Source organism: Giraffa tippelskirchi, chromosome 11 (genome assembly GCF_054371585.1).
Source record: "Giraffa tippelskirchi isolate mGirTip1 chromosome 11, T2T-mGirTip1v1.2.pri, whole genome shotgun sequence".
In the NCBI taxonomy this organism is placed as follows: domain Eukaryota; kingdom Metazoa; phylum Chordata; class Mammalia; order Artiodactyla; family Giraffidae; genus Giraffa; species Giraffa tippelskirchi.
In genome coordinates, this window is record NC_137285.1 from 102,337,606 (window position 1) to 102,357,711 (window position 20,106).

Below are 20,106 nucleotides of genomic sequence, written 5' to 3' on the forward strand. Positions count from 1 at the left end.
ACCCCTGCCCAAATTCCAGTCTCAAATACACAGCCTTCGCCTTTACTCCTGCCTTTACTCCTGCCGGATCATCCCCACCACATTTGACCTCAGCTGACTCACCCCTCCTGGTTTCCTAACAGCCACCACCAAGAACACCTCTTTGGGGGGTAAAATTTCCCTGGGCATGTTTCCCCCAGTTCGGTTGCTAAATCGAGGGTGTCATGGGAGAGATCTAATCTGCAGGTTTATGAGGCCAGACTGAGGTGGGGTTCATGCTGTGAGGGAGTGTGGCGGCGAGAACCCTGTGCCAGGCAGGCTGAGCTGGAAGGAAAGAATGCTGCCCAGGATGTTCCAAGGGTACAGGACTGGGTGTGCTTACCCTCTCCTCTTCCTTCCACTTCACCCTCCCTCGATTTCCCAGGGAGCTATAAGGAGCTGGGTTGCTCCCAAGCGGTGAATCTGTACATAGGGAATGGTGGAGGTGGGGGGATGTAAGATTTTGAGGGTTGTCAGTTGAGAAGATTGTCAGTCATAAAAAGAGACATTGTCAAAAAAAGAGGCCATTCAAAATCTGGAACAGCAGGGACAACATAGACAGGCCACCTCAGGAGCCTGTATCTTATGCACACTGTCCTGTGATAAGCAGATGGCTGAACCATGCAGATGCAAAGGAAGGGTCTCTAACGTGCTCAGTTGCGTCTGACTCTCTGTGACCCCAAGGACTGTAGCTCGCCAGGTTCCTCTGTCAATGGAATTTTCCAGGCAAGAAAACTGGAGCGGGTTGCTGTTTCCTTCTCCAGGGGATCTTCCTGACCCAGGGATCGAACCCACGTCTCTCGAGTCTTCTGCATTGACAGGCAGGTCAATGGCCTTTACCACTAGCCCAAAGGGAAGCCCAAAGGAAGCCCAAAGGGTCTCTAGCCCAGGCACAAATGCTGTCAGCCCAGGCAGAGCAGCAGCCCTCCAAAAGAACTGGACTGGGAGGGGGTCAATGAGAAAGAGTAGTGGACTGGAGAGGGTGATGGAGTGCTTTGGTGATAATGGTGAGGCCACTGCTTTCAGACATAGTCCAAATGAGAGTCACACCAGGCAAATAAGCTTCCATCATAATAAGCATCTATTTCACTGTGTCAGAAGTCTAGGCTTCCACCTGGAAGTCAGGAGGGAGGGGCCAGAGATGGGGAGGGCACACAGTAGGCTCCCCAGAGAGTTTAAGAAGCCCCCACAGTTTGGAGGGCTTGAAGGACTGTTTAGATGTAGTGTTATGTCAGGAAATCCAGGCTCAGCTCCCTCCCATCACAACCCACACCATTTGTTCCCACCAGCATCAGTCAGCAGAGATACACACACACACACCCCATCACAAGTTCCCCTCGTCATCTTCTCTTTCTCCCTTCTCTTCCTCCAGCAGAAGCTGTCATGACAGCCCTGGGGAGAAAAGAGCTCCTCTTTGTGGACCAGCTGTAGTTGTGGCCACCAGGTGGCCAGAAGTGATCAGAGCCAGACCCTGGGATAAAGAGACACAGGCCTCCAGCACCATGGCAACAGGCTTGCAGGTCATGAGCTCTTACATAGAGTGTCTCTTTTCTGCCCTCTCTCGTGACCCCAGAATGAGCATCTCAGGAGGATTCCCAAATGAGCACGGGAAGCCGGGTTTGCAAAGCCTGGTGAATGTAATGCATCCGGATGGGGGAATTGCAAGAGGCCCCACGGCCTAGGATGACAGCCCTTTGGGTGGCCTCAGCTATCCTGTGCAGGACCCTCCACCCTCTGCCCAACTGGCCTCTGACACGCACATAGCATCTTGTTAGAGGCTCAGATCGCGGGCTCCCCAGAGCACGCGTTGACAAGTAGACCCTCAGGGCTCTCCCCGATGGCCCGGACTATGGTCACGAAGGCTGTAGTTGATGTCTTCCCACAGGTCGTCGAGGCGGGCCTGCAGCTCACCCCGGGCCTTGCCTCTGTCGTCTTGGAGGAACTCCGGAGCAAAGGCACTGTGGCCTGGCGGAGGCAGCGCCAGCTGCTGCTGGACCTGCTCAGTCTCTCGGTCAATGGCGTGAGTGAAGGCAGCAATCTGCCGGAAGGTGTCGTGGCGGAAAGCCTGGAGTCGTTGGCGCACCTCCTGGGACAGTACCTGGGGATCCGGTTGAGCCGCTTCCTCCGCATCGTCAGCGCGGGCGCCAGCAAAGGCGCTGAGCTCCTCGCGCAGCTGGTCTAGGTTCTGCTGGATGCGCTCGTGCAGGGCCTTGGCCTTGAGCGTGAGCTTGCGCGAGAGCATCTGCACGCAGCGGCTGAGGCGTGCGGGGCTGGCGATGGCGTGCGGCGCCACGCTGCGGTGCAGCTCCTGCACGTGGTGCCCGATGCCGGATACCAGGCGCTCAGCGTAGGGGTGGAAGAGCGCCTTGACGCGGCCGGTGTGGTGCACGACGCGGTTCTGCAGCTCCTGCAGCAGGCCCCGCGCCTCGTCCACGCCCCCCAGCAACTGGGCCTTGGTGCCCTCTCCGACCACGCGCAACTGCTCCTGCAGCTCGTGCACGCGCAGGGCCACCTGCTCCATCAGTTCCACCGTGTAGGGCTGCAACTGCCGCCGCAGCCCCTCCAGGTTCCAGCCCACGCGCTCGTGCACCTCCGCCATGTAGGGCTCCAGACGCGCCCGCACCTCCTCCAGCTCCTCCTGCAGCTGCTGCCACATGCCCACCGGGTCGCGTGGGAGCCCAGGAGGCTCCCTCCCCTGCCCGTTCAGAGGGCCCAGCTTTTCCAGGAACTTGTCCATATCGCTGAGGTCTGGCTCAAGTCTGTCTTTCAGGCTCCTGGGGGAGGGGACAGACAATCGAGCCATCAGTCGGCTAGCTCACTCACCTCTGCTCCAGACATCGCTCACTGATCCTCTGGGGAAACCAGGGATGCAGGGCGGTGGTCCCAAGCCAACAGCAACTCCTAAGGCAGGAATTACAAATGTGGCACAGATCAACACCGATCTGGACAACACATGTCCAGATCAACACTGCTCAATTCCTTGTGCACAGAGGCACCTGGACTCGCTCCCCTCCCCTGCTCCCTGGTCCCACGTTCCAGCGGGCATGGAGGCAGCAGATATAGAGAAATCAGAGGCGGCTGCCGGCAGAGGGTGCCAAACAGCCCAGGACCGCCAGGATAGCCGGCAGAACTAGCACCTCTTTGTTCTCTTCCCAGGTGGCGCTAGTGGTAATGAACCCGCCTGCCACTGTAGGAGATGTAAAAGACATGGGTTCGATCCCTGGGTGGGGAAGATCCCTTGGAGGAGGGCACAGCAACCCTCTCCAGTATTCTTGCCTGGAGAATCCCATGGACAGAAGAGCCTGGCGGGCTATGGTCCATAGGATCACAAAGAGTCGCACATAACTTAGCAGGCATGTTCTCTTTCCAGGGAGTAATGGGAGGTTGAGGAATGGGGCAGCAGCAGCCATCCCACCCTCTGGTGTCTTCTCCCTTCTCCTGCACCCCTTGCCCTGGCCACTCACGCAGGCTCTCGTGCCAGCTTCTGCTGCTGTTCCACCTTGCCTTTGTCCCCGCTGCTCTGGCTGAAGTAGCCCCAGAAGCCTTTCCGTGCTTCCGTGGCTGAAAGCACTGTGAAGAGGGAGGGGGTAAACAGGGGCTGGGTTTCCTCCCTCAGAGTGGAGAAACCCCTCAGTTCACCCACACCTCCAGGGAGAACAGTCCACCCACACCTCCACAGAGAAGTCAGTGTTGGAGACTCACCTGAGAGGAGGGCCAGAGCCCAGGTCAGAACTGCAGCCATGCTTGCCATAATGTTCTCTGAGAAGAAAGGTGAATGGAGGCCTGACACGATTGAAAAAACAAAGATGGGACACTTCCCAGGGGACTTGCCCCAGGGGACCCTGCCCCCAAATCTGTTAACCCTTCCCTGGGGTGTAGGGAGCACAAGCTGTCAGGGCTCAAAAGGAATGACCTAGTTGAACGTGGCTGCAAGGGAAAGGATGTCTTCCTGGGATGGGGTGGGGTGCTCCTTTTTCATCTCATCAGATCATACAGAGTGTGGAGCTCAAACTGCTTAGTAAAATTTCCCTCCCATCCACTGCCCCCAGACCCCAGGAGCAGCTCCGTCAGCCACTTCTGCCCCCATTCCCCTGCTCACTTATTCCTGCCCCCATTTCACTGTTGGGAAAACTGAGGTATCCTGGGATGAGGTTGAGGGGTGGGGGGGGAGAAGAAATTCTGCCACAGTGCTCCAAGAGGAGGTCCTTAGTTCTTAGTCCCCACCCCGAGCTCTGCTCAATCCCCTCCCTTAGGACACCCACCCACGTCCCTCTGCCCCGGCTGCTCACCTGCTCAGTTCTGGGCACAGAGAGCAGACATTCCGCTTTATAGTCCAGGGCCTGGGCCTCTGGCAACAATCGCTCTGAGTAAATACCACGTGGAGGTTCAAAGAGGGATGACCTCAGCTGCCTCCCCATGCTTACCTCCTGCCCTTTTCTGGCACCTAGGGGGTTAAGAAGTGTCCTAGTATCTGGGTGCTTCCCCAGTAGAAAAATGCTTTCTGGAAAGTTTTACAAGGAGTGGGCCTGAATTCCTCATGCAGTTCCCCCTAAACCCATGACCTCCAACCTTCCTGCAGACCTGCTGGCTGGCCCACTGATAGAGACAAGCCTGTCTGTTGCTGAGGGCCCTGCTCTTACTCAACTGCCCAGAAGCACTGTATCCCCAGACAGACAGGGACAGTGTCTAGCTGCCAGCCTGAAACTGAGCAGCCCTTGACAGCTCTACCAGGGGCTACTCAGACAGCCTGGAAGAGCCAGCATCAGTAGGCTTGAAGACCCATCCACCTCCCACTTTATGAAATAATCCTGAGACAAGCTGGGGGAGTCAGATGTAGTGAGAGGCACCTGGGCCAGGGGACATTGGGCCCAAAGAGTGGGAGCAAGAAGAGGATTCTCCCTGTGGGGAAAAGCTGAATCCTACCCACAGGGCCCCTGAGGAAGAGAAGCCAAAAAGCCCAGACTTCCTCTGATGACATGCCCACTCCGTGTACTTAAACACATACCTTCATAAACTCCTGTTGCTTCTAAATGTATCTTTCTTTTAAAAATTTGTATCTGTTTATGGTTGTGCCGGGCCTTTGTTGCTGTGCAGGCTTTTCTCTAGTTGCAGCGAGCAGGGGCTACTCTCTAGTTGTGGTGCATGAGCTTCTCATTGCGGTGGCTTCTCTTGGAGGGGGTGCACAAGCTTTAGGTGCTCCGTAGCATTTGGGATCCTCTCGGACCAGGGCTCGAACCCATGTCTACTGCATTGGCAGGCAGATTTTTTACAACTGAGCCACCAGGGAAGCCCTGTAGATGTATCTTGAATTGATCTCTTCTCCTCCATTTCCACCACTGGTTGCATCACTGCCCACTCACCTCTTACCTGGACCACATTTGTAGCCCCCGGCAGGTCTCCCTGCCACAATCCTACCTATGCAGTCTTCTCTGCTGCGGCTGTTCCCAACCCACCTCCAGCCTTTTCTTCTGCTACACAAACCCTTAGCATTCCCTGAGCATACCACCTCTTTCAGGACACTAAGCATTTGCACCTGCCATTCCTTCTGTTTGAAATATCCCTTGGTGAACTTATATCCATTTTTTTCAGTGTTAGTTTGTATTAGTTAAGGTTAGGCTCAGCTGCAAATGACCAAAAAAAGGAGAAAACAAATAGTTTAAACACAATGGATTTCTATTTGTCTCCCATGTAAAACATAAACCAACTAAACCTCCTTCTGTCTTGTTGCATTATCATCTTCAACAAAAGCTCATGTCCAAGTTTCAGCAGCTTCAGCTCCAGCCATCAAGTCTACCTCCCAGCCAGCAGGAAGGACATGTTCCTTCCCTTTAAAGACACATCCCAGAAATTGTTCTTACCACTTTTAATGACATCCCATTGGTCAGAACATAGTCATGTGGCTATACTTAGCTAAAAAGGAGAATGGGAAATGTAGTCTTTATTCTGGATGGCTGTATTTCCAGCTGGGAAAGAGTTGTATTATTCAGGAAGAAGAGAAAAATGCTTTCAGGAGGACAAGAGTAGGCTCTGCTGCACAGCTCCAATATCACTCTAAATGCCCTCTTCTGCCCTCACCCTTCTCTGGAGACAGACAATTCCATACTAACCATGGAATATTTTGTATATTCCTGGAGTATAGCACTTACTATCCTGCAGTGCAATGGTTTGTTGACATATATGAGATTTCTCTGAGTACAGAGACTTTGTCTAATTCATCTTCATGTCCTCCTATTATGTTTGGCACATCACATAATACATAAAACTGAGTGATTGAATTCATTTATTCAATTGATTAAGGAGCTAAGGTTTAGGGATACTAAATGAGTGTCCATCATCACCCAGTAAGAGATGCAGCCAGAATTGGAACCCAGGTGTTTATCTCTGATAGCTCAGGACAGCATGGGATGGGGCAGAAAGGGTAAGGAGACCCGAAGCTGGTTATGAAGGGCCTTGTGCAAGCGGTCACTGAAGGTTACGTGGTGGAAAGATCACTCTGGAAGGCTGGAAGACAGAAGGTGAGGAGACTGTTTAGAGGCTGTTTTGAGTAACCTGAGAGATGATGAACTTTCTGAACTCAGGCATGGAAGTGAGGATTGGTAGGAGATAATATATTTGAAGGAACTGAAGTAGTGAAATGATAGTACCTACTGACGGGTTGGATGAAAGAGGTGAATGAGAGGAAGGGATCCAGATGTTTCCCAGGTTCCTGGGCAAGCAGGTAGATGACTGCATAACTTGTATCCATTCAACAGATGAACAGGAACAGTTAAACAAAATATGCTATATACATATATACAAGGGAATATTGTTTATCCTTAAAAGGGAATTAATTCTGGTACGTGCTACAAACATGGATCGATCTTGACAACACTATGCTAAGTGAAACAAGCCAGACAAAAGGACAGATCTTGTGTGATTCCACTTATACATGGTACCTAGAATAGCCAAACGCAGAGACAGAAAGTAGATCAGAGGTTATCAGGGACTGAGGGAGGGAGGAATGAACACACATATACCACTCTTCTTTAGATTTTATTCCCATATAGGTCATCACAGAGTATTGAGTAGAGTTCCTTGTGCTATACAGTAGGTTTTTATTAGTTATCTATTTTACATATGGTAGTGTGTATGTGTCAATTACCACAATATTTTTAAAAAATCCTTTCTGGTACTCTAGTGCTTTTTGCTGAGGCTATGCTATAAAAGGTGGCAAGAATACACAGAAGAACTATACAAAAAAAGATCTTCATGACCCTGATAACCTCAATGGTGTGATCACTCACCTAGAGCCACACATCCTAGAATGGGATGTCAAGTGGGCCTTAGGAAGTATACTGTGAACAAAGCTAGTGGATCTAATGGAATTCCAGCTGAGCTATTTCAAATCCTAAAAGCTGATGCTGTAAAAGTGCTGCTCTCAATATACCAGCAAATTTGGAAAACTCAGCAGTGGCCACAGGACTGGAAAATGTCAGTTTTCATTGCAATCCCAAAGAAAGGCAATGCCACAGAATGTTCAAACTACCTCACAATTGCACTCATCTCACATGCTAGCAAAGTAATACTGAAAATTCTCCAAGCTAGGCAATTGAAAATTCTCCAAGCTAGGCTTCAACAGTATGTGAACCATGAACTTCCAGATTTCACTGGATTTAGAAAAGGCAGAGGAACCAGAGATCAAATTGCCAACATCCACTGGATCATAGAAAAAGCAAGACAATTCCAGAAAAACATCTACTTCTGCTTCATTCACTATGTCAAAGCCTTTGACTGTGGATCACAACAAACTGTGGAAAATTCTTCAAGAGATGGGAATACCTTTCCTATCTCCTGAGAAATCTGTATGCAGGTCATGAAGCAACAGGTAGAACCAGACATGGAACAAAAGACTGGTTCAAAATTGGGAAAGGTGTACATCAAGGCTGTATATTGTCTCCCTGCTTATTTCATTTCTATGCAGAGTACATCATGAGAAATGTCTAGCTAGATGAAGCACAAGCTGGAATCAAGATTTCCAGGAGAAATATTAATAACCCCAGATATGCAGACGACACCACTGTTGTGGCAGAAAGCAAAGAAGAACTAACGAGCTTCTTGATGAAAGCGAGAGGAGAGTGAAAAAGTTGGCTTAAAACTCAACATTCAAAAAATGAAGATCATGGCATCCGGTCCCATCACTTCATGGCAAATACATGGGGAAACAATGGAAAAGTGAGAGACTATTTTCTTGGGCTCCAAAATCACTACAGATGGTGACCGCAGCCATAAAAGAAATCAAAAGACGCTTGCTCCTTGGAAGAAAAGCTATGACCAACCTAGACAACATATTAAAAGCTGAGACATTACTTTGTCAACAAAGGTCCGTCTAGTCAAGGCTATGGTTTTTCCAGTAGTCATGTGTGGATGTGAGAGTTGGACTGTGAAGAAAGCTGAGCACCGAAGAATTGATGCTTTTGAACTGTGGTGTTGGAGAAGACTCTTGGGAGTCCCTTGACTGCAAGGAGATCCAACCAGTCCATCCTAAAGGAGATCAGTCCTGGGTGTTCATTGGAAGGACTGATGTTGAAGCTGAAACTCCAATACTTTGGCCACCTCATGCAAAGAGTTGACTCATTGGAAAAGACCCTAATTCTGGGAAGGATTGGGGGCAGGAGGAGAAGGGTACGACAGAGGATGAGATGGCTGGATGGCATCACCGATGCAATGGACATGAGTTTGGGTAAACTCCGGGAGTTGGTGATGGACAGGGAGGCCTGGTGTGCTGCGATTCATGGGGTCGCAAAGAGTTGGACAAGACTGAGCGAATGAACTGAACTGTGGTGAATCTTTGTTGCAGCACATGGGCCCTTTGTTCCTGTGTACAGGCTTTCTCTTGTTGCAGCAAGCAGGGACTTCTCTCTAGTTGCGGTGCTCGGGTTTCTCATGGCGGTTACTTCTCTTGTTGCAGATAATGGGTTCCAAGGTGCCCAAGCTCAGTATTTGTGACACACAGGCTTGAGGCATGTGGGATGTTAGTTTCCAGAACAGGGATCAATCCTATGTTTCCTGCATTGGCAGACGGATTCTTAACCACTGGACCACCAGGATAGCCCCCTGGGTGACTTTCTTAAGAATCACTCTCATTGGTTTTGCAAACTAAGATAATTAGGTGAGCTTCCCATTTGTAGAGGCTTCCCTGATAGCTCAGTTGGTAAAGAATCTGCCTGCAATGAATGCAGGAGACCCCAGTTCAATTCCTGGGTTGGGAATATCCGCTGGAGGAGGGATAGGCTACCCACTCCAGTATACTTGGGCTTCCCTTGTGGCTCAGCTGGTAATGAATCCTGAGGGAGACCTGGGTTCGATCTCTGGGTTGGGAAGATCCCCTGGAGAAGGGAAAGGCTACCCACTCCAGTATTCTAGCCTAGAGAATTCCATGGACTAGTCCATGGGATCACAAAGAGTTGGACACCACTGAGCAACTTTCACTTTCACTTTCACTTTCCGTCACTTACAGGTAAGTTTTTGAGAATCACTCCTTCAGGAACTAACTGAGATGGTCACTCCTTCAGCCCTTCCAACAGTTTTATCAACCTTTAATTTTCTACAATGTAGCCTTTCACACTTGAAAAACTGAGTGACTTCTGTTTTTCTGACCGAACCTAGAATAATACACTAAGTAGATGCAAGACACACCATGCTTCCCTGTTTGATGATATCTTAGAGTTTTAGTTTTTAAAATGTTTGGGTCAGTTGGAGATATTTGTATATGTGTGTACATGTTAGGTGTACACATATGTGTGTATGCAACCATTTTATTTTATTTTATTTTATTTTCTCTGTGTATTTGCAAAACACATAGGGCCAACATAGAAAAAATAAATAAATAAAACCTCCTGTGAAAAAAATTACATTTACAAAAGAAAGGCCTGCGAGGGATTAGTGCCTTAGCCCCTCAGTGCTATAGCAACTCTGATTGGTCCAAGGAAGTAAACAGATGTTGGGAGGCTATAATACAAGGAAGACAATGAGAAATCACTGAGGGAAAAGGCCTCGAAGTGGGCCTCAAGGGGGAACTGGAGGCCAGGGAGTGGGTCTGGGTGGAGGCAACAGCCCCCACTGGTAGCCATAGGGTGGAGGTCAGGGAGGGCCAGTGTATCCATGAGAAGGCATCAGTGGAGGAGGTCCATGCATACCATGTGGAGGCATAGGACCTGGGGGACCCACGATAGAGCCAAACAGAGGCCCTCGGCGGGGGCGGGGCATGCCCCTGCGAAGATGTCCAGGGTGAGGTATTCCAAGTGGTGGTTGGGGTGGTGGCTGCCCCCTAGAGCCAGGAGGCCCAGCGTGGGGCTGCCCCAAGCCATGAGGGCTATGGTGGGCCAGCTGCATCTGAGACATCTCTAGATGGAGCATCCCACCTAGTGGGAATGGGTGAGGATGTGAATGTCTGTGTCCAGGAGGTCCAGTCCCTGGGGTTCCCGCTAGTGGGGGGCCATGTCCTCCAGCCCCAGGAGGTATAGCTGGTGGGGGCATGGCTGGGGGTATCCTAAGTGGAAGGGTTACAGGAGGTGGTTATGGGAGTGGGACGGAGCCAGGAGGAGGCATGCATGGAGAGGAAGCCCAGATTCCAAAGATTATACCACAAGATTGGGTGCAGAGGGTGGAGGGGGTGCATGGGCAAATAGCTGATGAGGGTGGTCAACCTGGGAGAGTGGGTCTGTGCTGCCACAAGTCATTCAGCTGCTGAGCCATGGCACTCGCCCTTGGACTCCTTCTTGTGTCCTTCCACGGTGATGGGGAGGTTATAGAGGTACTGCCCATTCATGGCTCAATCACTGCATCCAAAGCATTGAATGAAACTAAACTAATAAAGGCATAACCTTTGGAGTTGCCTATGTCAGGGTCCCACATAATCTTGGGAGTTTGCAAGATGAACCCATAGGCACTTAAAGTATCATAAAGCAACTTCTCATGGATCTTTGGGTCTAGGTTCCCAATGAAAATGTTGGCCCCCACATCCAAGTTCTTGTTGTGAGCTGATGCCTTGTTCACCTGTATTGGCTTCCCATAGAGTTTGATCACGTTCATGATCTTTATGGCAGAGTCAGCATCTTCCTCACTTAAGAATTCCACAAAACCATAGCCTTGGTGCTGACCAGTGACTCTATCCTTTGGCATGTGGATGTTGACTACTGGCCTTGCCTGGAGAGATAGTTCCCACAGCAGTGGTTTACTAACCTTCTCATCAAGGCCCCCCACGCGGCATCCTGGTTCCACTTGGACAGAGATCAGCCTAGTGGCCATGGTGGAAAAGCTTCCGCTGTCTCCCATTTCAATTTTTTTAAGTTTTTTTTTTTAATATATAAACCATTTTTAAAGTCTTTATTGAATTTGATACAATATTGCTTCTGTTTTATATTTTGATTTTTTGCCTGCAAGGTATGTGGGATTTTATCTTCCTGACCAGGGATTGAACCAACATTCCCTGCATTGAAACGTAAAATCTTAACCACTGGACCACCAGGGAAGTCCCTAGGAACCAGTTTAAATAATTGTAGATGGAGTGACACTTCACCCTGAATACTTCAACATATATCTCCTAAGAATAAGGACACTGGACATAAACAGAATACCACTATCACACCTATGAAGATTAACATAATTCTTCAACATCATCTCATGTATACCATATATTCAAGTTTTCCCAGTTTTCTCAAAATGGCTTTTATAGCTGTTTTCTCTCTCTCTGTCTTTTTTTTAAAATTCAGGATCCAACACACTTCCTCAGGTTGTTATGTCTCTGTCATATCTTTACATTAAGAACAGTATTCACCAGCCCATACACTGACTTCTTTTGAAGAGTCCAGAGAAGATGATATGAATTTAACTAATTTCCTCATCATTAGATTCAGGTTAAACGTTTTTGTTCAGGTCTTTGGATTCAAAACCCAATACCATAAAAGCTCTTACTTATAGAAGAGAACAGCTAATACATGCGAATGGAATGATGTAATTTTCCTAAATTGCTATTTTGCAACCCTCAGGGAATATTTGATTCAGGCAAGGTTCATCAATAAATGCTAAAACCATTAAATGAAACATTATTGAGGAAAGGAATGCATACATGCCTTCCCCACAGATTATGTATCAGTCAGTAAACTTTACTTTTGTAGTGGAGAAATCTGGTGGATCATCTTAAACAAGTGATTAAATTTAACATCATGAAATAGTGGGACAACCAGATATTTTGATAATACAACAAGGAGAGTCAGATAACACTATGAAGTGTCTTGAACCAGATTATTTCCACAAAACTTGTTTAAGCTTCCTTGTCTTCACTGTTTCCTGTTGCATAGTGTCTGTGTGCTTAGTCACTCAGTTGTGTCCGACTCTTTGTGACCCCATGAACTGCACCTGCCAGGCTCCTCTGTCCATGGAATTCTCCGGGCAAGATACTGGAGTGGGTTGCCATTCCCTGCTCCAGGGGATCCTCCCAACCCAGGGACTGAACCCAGGCCTCCCGTATTGCAGGCAGATTCTTTACTGCCTGAGCCACCAGGGCTAGCTGGGTTTCACAGACAGCTACATTTTTGGAAGAGAGTTAGCCATCTGGTTTTTTTTTCCAGCCCAATAATTGACAACATAACCTGGATGTAGAGTAACAAAAAGTTTTAATGTATATTTATAAAGATGAAAAGGTACCTTGTTCTTGGACTTCCTTGGTGGTACAGTGGATAAGAATCCACCTTGCAAGGCAGGGTATATGGGTTCGATCCTTGGTCCGGAGAGATCCCACATGCCGTGGGGCAACTAAGCCCATATGCCACAACTACTGAGCCTGTGCTCTGCAGCCTATGAATCGCAACAACTGAAGCCTACATACCCTGGAGCCCATGCTTCATAGCAAGAGAAGCCACCACAATGAGAAGCCCTCATACCACCAGGAGAGAGTAGTCCCTACCCTCTGCACCTAGAGCAAGACTGTGTGCAGCAACCAAGACCCAGAGCAGCCAAAACTAAATAAATACTAAGAGACATGAAGAACAGAGTTTGAAGGCCCAGTATATTCCTACTAGGATTTCTGCAGAGATAACAGAACAGGCAATATTCAAAAGATGATGACTGAGAAATTTTGAAAATTGAAGATGTGACCTGAATCATCATATATAAGAAGCAACTTGAGTCTTGAGTAGGATTAAAATTAAATTAAAACAAATACAAATCAAGACACGTTTTAGTGAATCTGCAGAATATCAAAGAAAAGTATCTTAAAATCAGCCAAAGAGAAAAGACTAATTATCTACAAATGAAAACTATTAAACTCTCAGCTGGCTTATCAGCAATATATCTTCAAAGGACTGAGGTAAATGAATGGCCAACTAAGAATCATACTCAAGTAAACTGTTATTCAAGTGTAACAGGTTAATTTCAGAGAAGGATTTTTATCACTTACAGATCTTCATTCAAAGAACTACTCAGGGACTTCCCTGGTGGCTCAATGTAAAGAATATACCTGCCAGTTCAGGAGACATGGATTTTATCCCTGATCTGGCAAGATCCCACACGCCGCAGAGCAACTAAGCCCATACGCCACCACTACTGAGCCTGTGGTCTAGAGCCCAAGAGCTACAACTACTGAGCCCACGTGCTACAACTCCTGAAGCCCACTTGCCCTAAAGTCTGTGCTCCACAAAAAGAGAAGCCACCACAATGAGAAACCAGTGCACCACAACTAGAGAAAAGCCCATGAAGCAATGAAGACCCGGTATAGCCATAAATAAATAAAACTGTTTTTAAAAAGAACTACTCAGGATATGAAATGGAAACAGACCCAGAGAGGAATGGGATACAGGTAACATGGAAGCAATAAACAATGAAATTAGTAACTGTTTAGGTATATTAAAAAAGCGTTAGTGATTTTACGTGTATTTATGTAAATATACATTTAACCAACTTGAAATGAGTCTTTTATAACTAAAAATTTGCAAAATATTGGAAATTTCATATAGTTCAACCTAACATAAAACATTTTTGGGGACTTCCCTGGTGGTTCAGTGGCTAACACTCTGTGTTCTCAATGCAGGAGGCCCAGGTTCGATTCCTGGTCAGGGAACTAGATCCCACACACTGCAACTAAGACCTGGTACAGCCAAATAAATAAGTAAATAAATAAAATTTCTTTGAAAACATTTTTATGAGTAGTTTTGTCTCTCTTATTCACTGCTGTATTTCTAGTGCTCAGAACACCACTTGTCACATGGCAAGGAGTTTCAATAAATGTTATCAATGAAGGGACTGCTTAACAGGAGGTGTTGGAAACAACGAAGAAAATATTAGACCAAAGTAGTGTGGAAAGTGGGAAAGGAGAGGTCAAAGTGAAAGCTTTCTGCAGTCTTTGCATTAGTCATAAAAAAGATAAGAATATTGATTATCTTTAGACTTTGTTAAGTCAAACAGAAAGATTAAAATTTCAAGGACAACCCATTAAAGAATACAAAGAAGAGATAACTTTCAAACTAGCATATGGGAAAAAGAGGCTAAAGAACATCAGATTGACTTCCAGTAAAGGCTGATGGATTGATTACATGCATTAGTCTCTGCTCTTTTCTCAAATCCCAATAAAATGTCACAGAAGTGCACTTAAAAAAAAAAAAAAACATAAACCCACAAAGAGAATAAGAGACAAAAGGAGTTTTGGAAGCTGGAAGACCTGTAGGTAGTCAGACGATAATAACTGAACGCACCTGAGAAGATGGATTTTGAAGCAGCAGTGGAGAAAGGTCAGGAAACCCCCAGATCTGTATCACTAAACTCCCGAAAGCTCAGTCGTTAGCAGCCACAGATTCTTTTCAGCTGGGTTACAGTCCTTCCCCCAATGCAGCAGGAAGCCAGAGGTTTATTCTCTGGAAAGAGTGAAAGAGCAGGTCTCTGGCCTGGGGAAAACGAGATATTGTTGTGGCCAGGATTTCTATACCTAAAAACAGAAGATTTAAGTAAAACTTCATATATCGAGTTATAAGACTCCTCTCTCCTCACACTATCCTTCCTTTTGGTCAAAATGTTGGCCTGTTTGCCTAAACAGAAAAGAGACTGGAACATTCTCCCTGTGTAATTAGACTAAGCCAAGAAAATATTAATAGGCCTGTTAGGTAGTTAGAATAGGAAACAGGAGTCCAAAATGGCAGTGGCTAAAAGACAAGGAAGGGAAAAGCCCGCGAAAATGGAACAAAGGAATGTCAAATGAAGGTCCGAGGATCAGAGTGAGAACTTCAGGTAGAACAGCACTCCTGGCTAAGCCCAATTTGCATAGAGCAGGCCCAGGGGGAGGACAAAAAACATATAAAAAGAGGAGCCAAAGTGCTCTCTCTCTCTCCTGCGCGCTTATGCGCTCCCCCACTCTCTTCTCTTTGCGTCTTTGGGTCGGCGTGCGTGCCCTCACGCTTCGAGGATGGATTCTCCTGCTATCTTCTAAATAAAATAGAGCTGTAACACTGATTTGTCTAAGAGCTATAACATGGTCTGTCCAAGACCTGAGAGTTGTGACGCGCTGAGGGCTTTAATGTCCGTCGCTCCAACTCTTTGTTGTGACGAGGAGCATACACTCGCCTGACAGGCCTAAAGACACACTTTAGAGGGGTTTTGTGGTCAAGATGAAACACTATAAAGTTACCCATTGACTCAAGGCTTCACATCAGCTTCATATATTTCTTCTAATTTACCATGAAATTTTTCTAACATATAGAAAAATTGAAAGAACACTACAATGATCACCCTAATACTCTCCATATAGGCTCAGTAACTGTTAACATTTTGCCGTGTTGACTTCCTCTCTCTATATATATATTTTATATGTATGCTTAGCTCTTTGAAAATTGCAGGTAGCATGTGCTTTTCCTCTAGACAACTTCAGCTTGCATACTCTAAAAATTAAGGACACTCTTCTACAAAGCCACGATACTCTTATCATAGCCAGGAAAATTAATAATAATTCCATAATATCATTGGATATACAGTCTATGCTCAAATTTTCCCATTTTTCATTTAATAAGCTTTTTATTTTTGCTGTATTATTTTCTCAATCAAGATCCAATCAAGGTGGGGGGAGGGATAAGTTAGGGTTTGGGGATTAACATACACATACCTACTATATATAAAATAGATATCAACAAGGACCTACTGTCAACAGGGAACTCTACTCAATATTCTATAATTATGCACATGGGGAAAAAATCTGAAAAAGCACAGATAACTGAACCAGTTTGCTATATATCTGAAACCAACACAATATTGTAAATTAACTATACTCTAATGTAAAATAAAAATTAAATTAAAAAAGAAGATCCAGTCAAGCTTCATGCATTGCCCCTGGTTGTCACTACTCTTTAGTCTTCACTAAATTATTCCCACATTTTTAAAAATGACGTTGACTATTTGAAAAGACCAAGCCAGTTGTCTTATAGAATGTCCCATATTCTTAAACTGTCTGATGGTTTCTTTGTAGTGTCATTAACCTTGTTTCTCTATCTTCTATATTTCCCATCAATTGGAATCCAACTAAAGACTCAGTTATGTTCAGGCTATGTTCAAAGTATTTCTGACAAAAATGTGCTAAAGAGAAAGCAGGAACTTCACATTATATCACATCAGGAGAAATGCAGGGTCCAGGTGTCCCACTGTTAGTAATCCTAAGTTTCATCACTTGTCAAGATGGTGACTAAGAGGTCTCTTAGTTGTGAGGACATGCTATTTTCCTTTGTAATTAACATACGATCCCTTGGCACTCTGTTGTTCCTTGGCAACCTGATGAATTAGCATACATTAAGATCTTTGTTTGAAATGATTATTTTATTGGAAGAGCTGCAAAATGGTGATTTTCTATCATTTCTTCTACATGTATTAGCTGACATTCTATAAAGAAAAGCTCTCCCTTATCAATGGGGGTGAACTACAGTTCTTCCTGAACATCAGGGTAAATGCTTAACTGTTTCCTTTGATCAATTTATAGAAGAAAGTGAAAGTCACTCAGTCATGTCCGACTCTTTTCGACCCCATGGACTATACAGTCCATGCACTTCTCCAGGCCAGAATACTGAAGTGGGTAGCTTTTCCCTTCTCCAGGAGATCTTACCAACCCAGGGATTGAACCCAGGCCTCCCACAGTGCAGGCGGATTCTTTACCAGCTGAGCCACAAGGGAAGCCCAAAGGAAATGTTTAAATATTCTCCTCAATGGTGATAAATTAAATTTTATCTTTTTCTTTTGGTTGTCACTTTGGACTCAGGGAATTATTTTCTTTTTCAATTTTTGTGACAATTCACACTCATTACAATACAGTATAGCCAAATTTGAAGCTCAGTCTCTTCTTAGAAATTTGGCTAGTGTGAGCCCTTTCAAGCTACTCCTGTGTTCTTTTAACACATCCCATTTATAAGTCAGGTTTCTTTAGAGAAAAAGGACCAATATCTAAAGAGATTTATTATCAGGGATGCTGAGAAATCCCACAATTTTCTATCTGTAAGCTGGAGATCCAGGGAAGCTGGTCTAAGCTCAAAGGTCCAAGAACCAAGGGAGCCAAGGGTGTAAGCCCTGGGGTGAACTCAAAATCCCAAGAAAAGGAGGTAGAGTGGGGGTGCTGATCGTGTTAATCCCCAGTCAGAGTTTGAAGTCCAGGAGCTCCAATGTACAAGAGCTGGAGAAGGTGAATGTTCCAGCTCAATTAGAGAGATGGAATTTGCCCTTCCTCTGCTTTTTTGTTTCATCCATACCCTTCAATGATTGGATGATGGACTCTTCTCTGGTGGTCCAGTAGCTAAGACTCTGTGCCCCTAATGGGGGAGACCTGGTTTGATTCCTGGTCAGGGAATTAGATCTCACATGCTGCAACTAAGATCAAAGATCCTGAGTGCTACAACAAAGACTCAGTGCAGTCAAATAAATGCATAAGTATTTTTTTTAAAAAAAGACTGGATGATGCCTACCGACATTGGGAAGGGAAATCTTCTTTATTTACTCCACCAGGTCAAATGCTAGTCTCTTTCAGAGACAGCCCTACAGACACACCCAGAAATAATGTTTACCAGCTATCTGAGCATTCTTTAGCCAGTCAGGTTGACACTTTGAATGCTTCCTTGATTTCTGATGCAATTAAATTTCCCAAGCTCACCTTGTCCTTAGTTTGCCCCAGATCTGGATCAGCCATTTCTGCAAGGGGACTCAGTTTGTTTTAGTGAAAAATGGTATTTATGAGCCAGGTTCTGGTGCTTAGCATAGTGTGCTCATTGCCATTGGGTTGTCTTTGCTTGTAAGTTCTTACAGTTAATGAAAGGTAGGAGATTTATGAAAAAATTGATGACTTCATATAGATACTTCTAATTCAAATTTTTAACTGCAGGATCTTGCTTTTAAAAGATTGTTTTATTCCTTTTTCTCTTATGCATTAATTTGCTTTAAACTACAATACACATAAAATAGTTTCTTTTAGTTTATCATGTGTCTTTTGACTTTGTTTATTGGTAGAAATTTGATCTTTTGTCCTGCAAAATATTTTTATTTTTGTATAGCCATAATTAATCTTTTCATTCACTGCTTTTGGATTTAAAGTCATAATTAGTATGTCACTACTCTCAAGTTATAAAGTGAATCACCTATTTTTTTTCTTTAGTACTTGTATGGCTTCATCTTTTCATTTAGATCTCTCATGCGTTTGAAGTTTATTCATCTCATTTATTTTTCATGCTTTGGGAGTGCATGGTATGAGCAGTGAATCCAACTTTATCTTTTCCCAAATAGCTATTTAGTTGTTTCAATACTGTCTCCCCATTAATCAAGATCTAATGTTTCTCACATACTAAATTTCCATTTGTTCTTGGACCTACTCCTGGACTCATCATTCTGTTCTATTTGTTTGCCTCTTCATATGCCAATACCAGGCTGTTTTACTTTAGAGCTTTGTAGTATGCCCAATGAGCTCTGTAAGAGTTTCCCACTTACAAGCAGACCGTCAAGAATCATAGTACATCTAAAGAGAGTCTCTCATATGAAGAATGTGGGCCAAAATAAAAAGTAGAAAGCAGCAATGTACAGAGAAAGAGTCTTTACAGAGAGAAGAAAAGAAAAAAGGAAAAATGCAGAGAGATGTAAGAAGAGATATTTTAACCATAAAACAGGAATAGAGTTTTTCTTTAAATGACAACATGGATGGTCAGGGGGTAAAAATAGCTCTTGGAAATTTAAAACATTACAGAAATAAAATAAATCAAAATAAATAAGCGAAAACACAAAAGGAGGATTACAAGATAAAGAAAGTTGGTAAAGATGAAAATTTAGAATGTGAGAGAACCAATCCTGGAGCTCTAACTTTCAGACAATAAGAGTTCCAGTAAGAGATGGAATAAGGGAAACTATCAAAGAAGTTACTCAGGAAATTTTCTCTGAACCGAAGGAAATGCGTTGCTAGATTGAAAGGGCCCTTTGAGTTCTCTTGTGCCTAGTGCAGTGGTCACAAACAGACCCACACCAGAGCGCGACCACAAAGAGAAAAAGACATTATGGGACGCCAGTTCCTGTGCCTGACACACAGCGAGGCCAAACAAACGGAACGTTGGAGTTTGGAGCAGAGAAAGATTTATCACAAGAGCCAAGCTAGGAGAATGTGTGACACATGCTCAGGAACCTCAAAATCCCCTATGCTTTTGGGGGACAAGCTTTTAAAAGCAAAATAAGGGTTAGGGGCTGTGGGGTATGTGATTTTCTTCTGATTGGTTGGTGGTAGGGTAACAAGGGCAGTGTTCCAGGAATCTCGTGCTCAGCCTGAAGTTACCATCCTCCACCTGGGAGCTGACTGTGGCTCAGATCATGAACTCCTTATTGCAAAATTCAGAGTTAAATTGAAGAAAGTAGGGAAAACCACTAGACCATTCAGGTAAGACCTAAATCAAATCCCTTACAATTAGACAGAGGAAGTGACAAATGATTCAAGGAATTAGATCTGATAGACAGAGTGCCTGAAGAACTATGGATGGAGGCTCATGACATTGTACAGGAGGCAGTGTTCAAGACCATCCTCAAGAAAAAGAAATTCAAAAAGGCGAAATGGTTGTCTGAGGA

At 45.2% G+C, this 20,106-nt stretch overlaps 1 protein-coding gene and 1 pseudogene across 1 annotated transcript; both read right to left on the reverse strand.

Annotated features, from left to right (window-relative positions):
- Positions 1–1,840: 1,840 nt before the first annotated feature.
- APOA5 (apolipoprotein A5) lies at positions 1,841–3,772 on the reverse strand. Its single transcript, XM_081546425.1, has 3 exons — positions 3,721–3,772; positions 3,483–3,588; positions 1,841–2,792 (listed from the first exon to the last, which is right to left on the reverse strand). The coding sequence occupies exons 1-3, from the start codon at positions 3,767–3,769 to the stop codon at positions 1,841–1,843; spliced, it is 1,107 nt and encodes a 368-aa protein (XP_081402551.1). The 5' UTR covers positions 3,770–3,772.
- A 6,260-nt stretch (positions 3,773–10,032) lies between these two features.
- On the reverse strand, positions 10,033–18,199 carry LOC145525243 (splicing factor 3B subunit 4 pseudogene; annotated as a pseudogene).
- Positions 18,200–20,106: the final 1,907 nt, after the last annotated feature.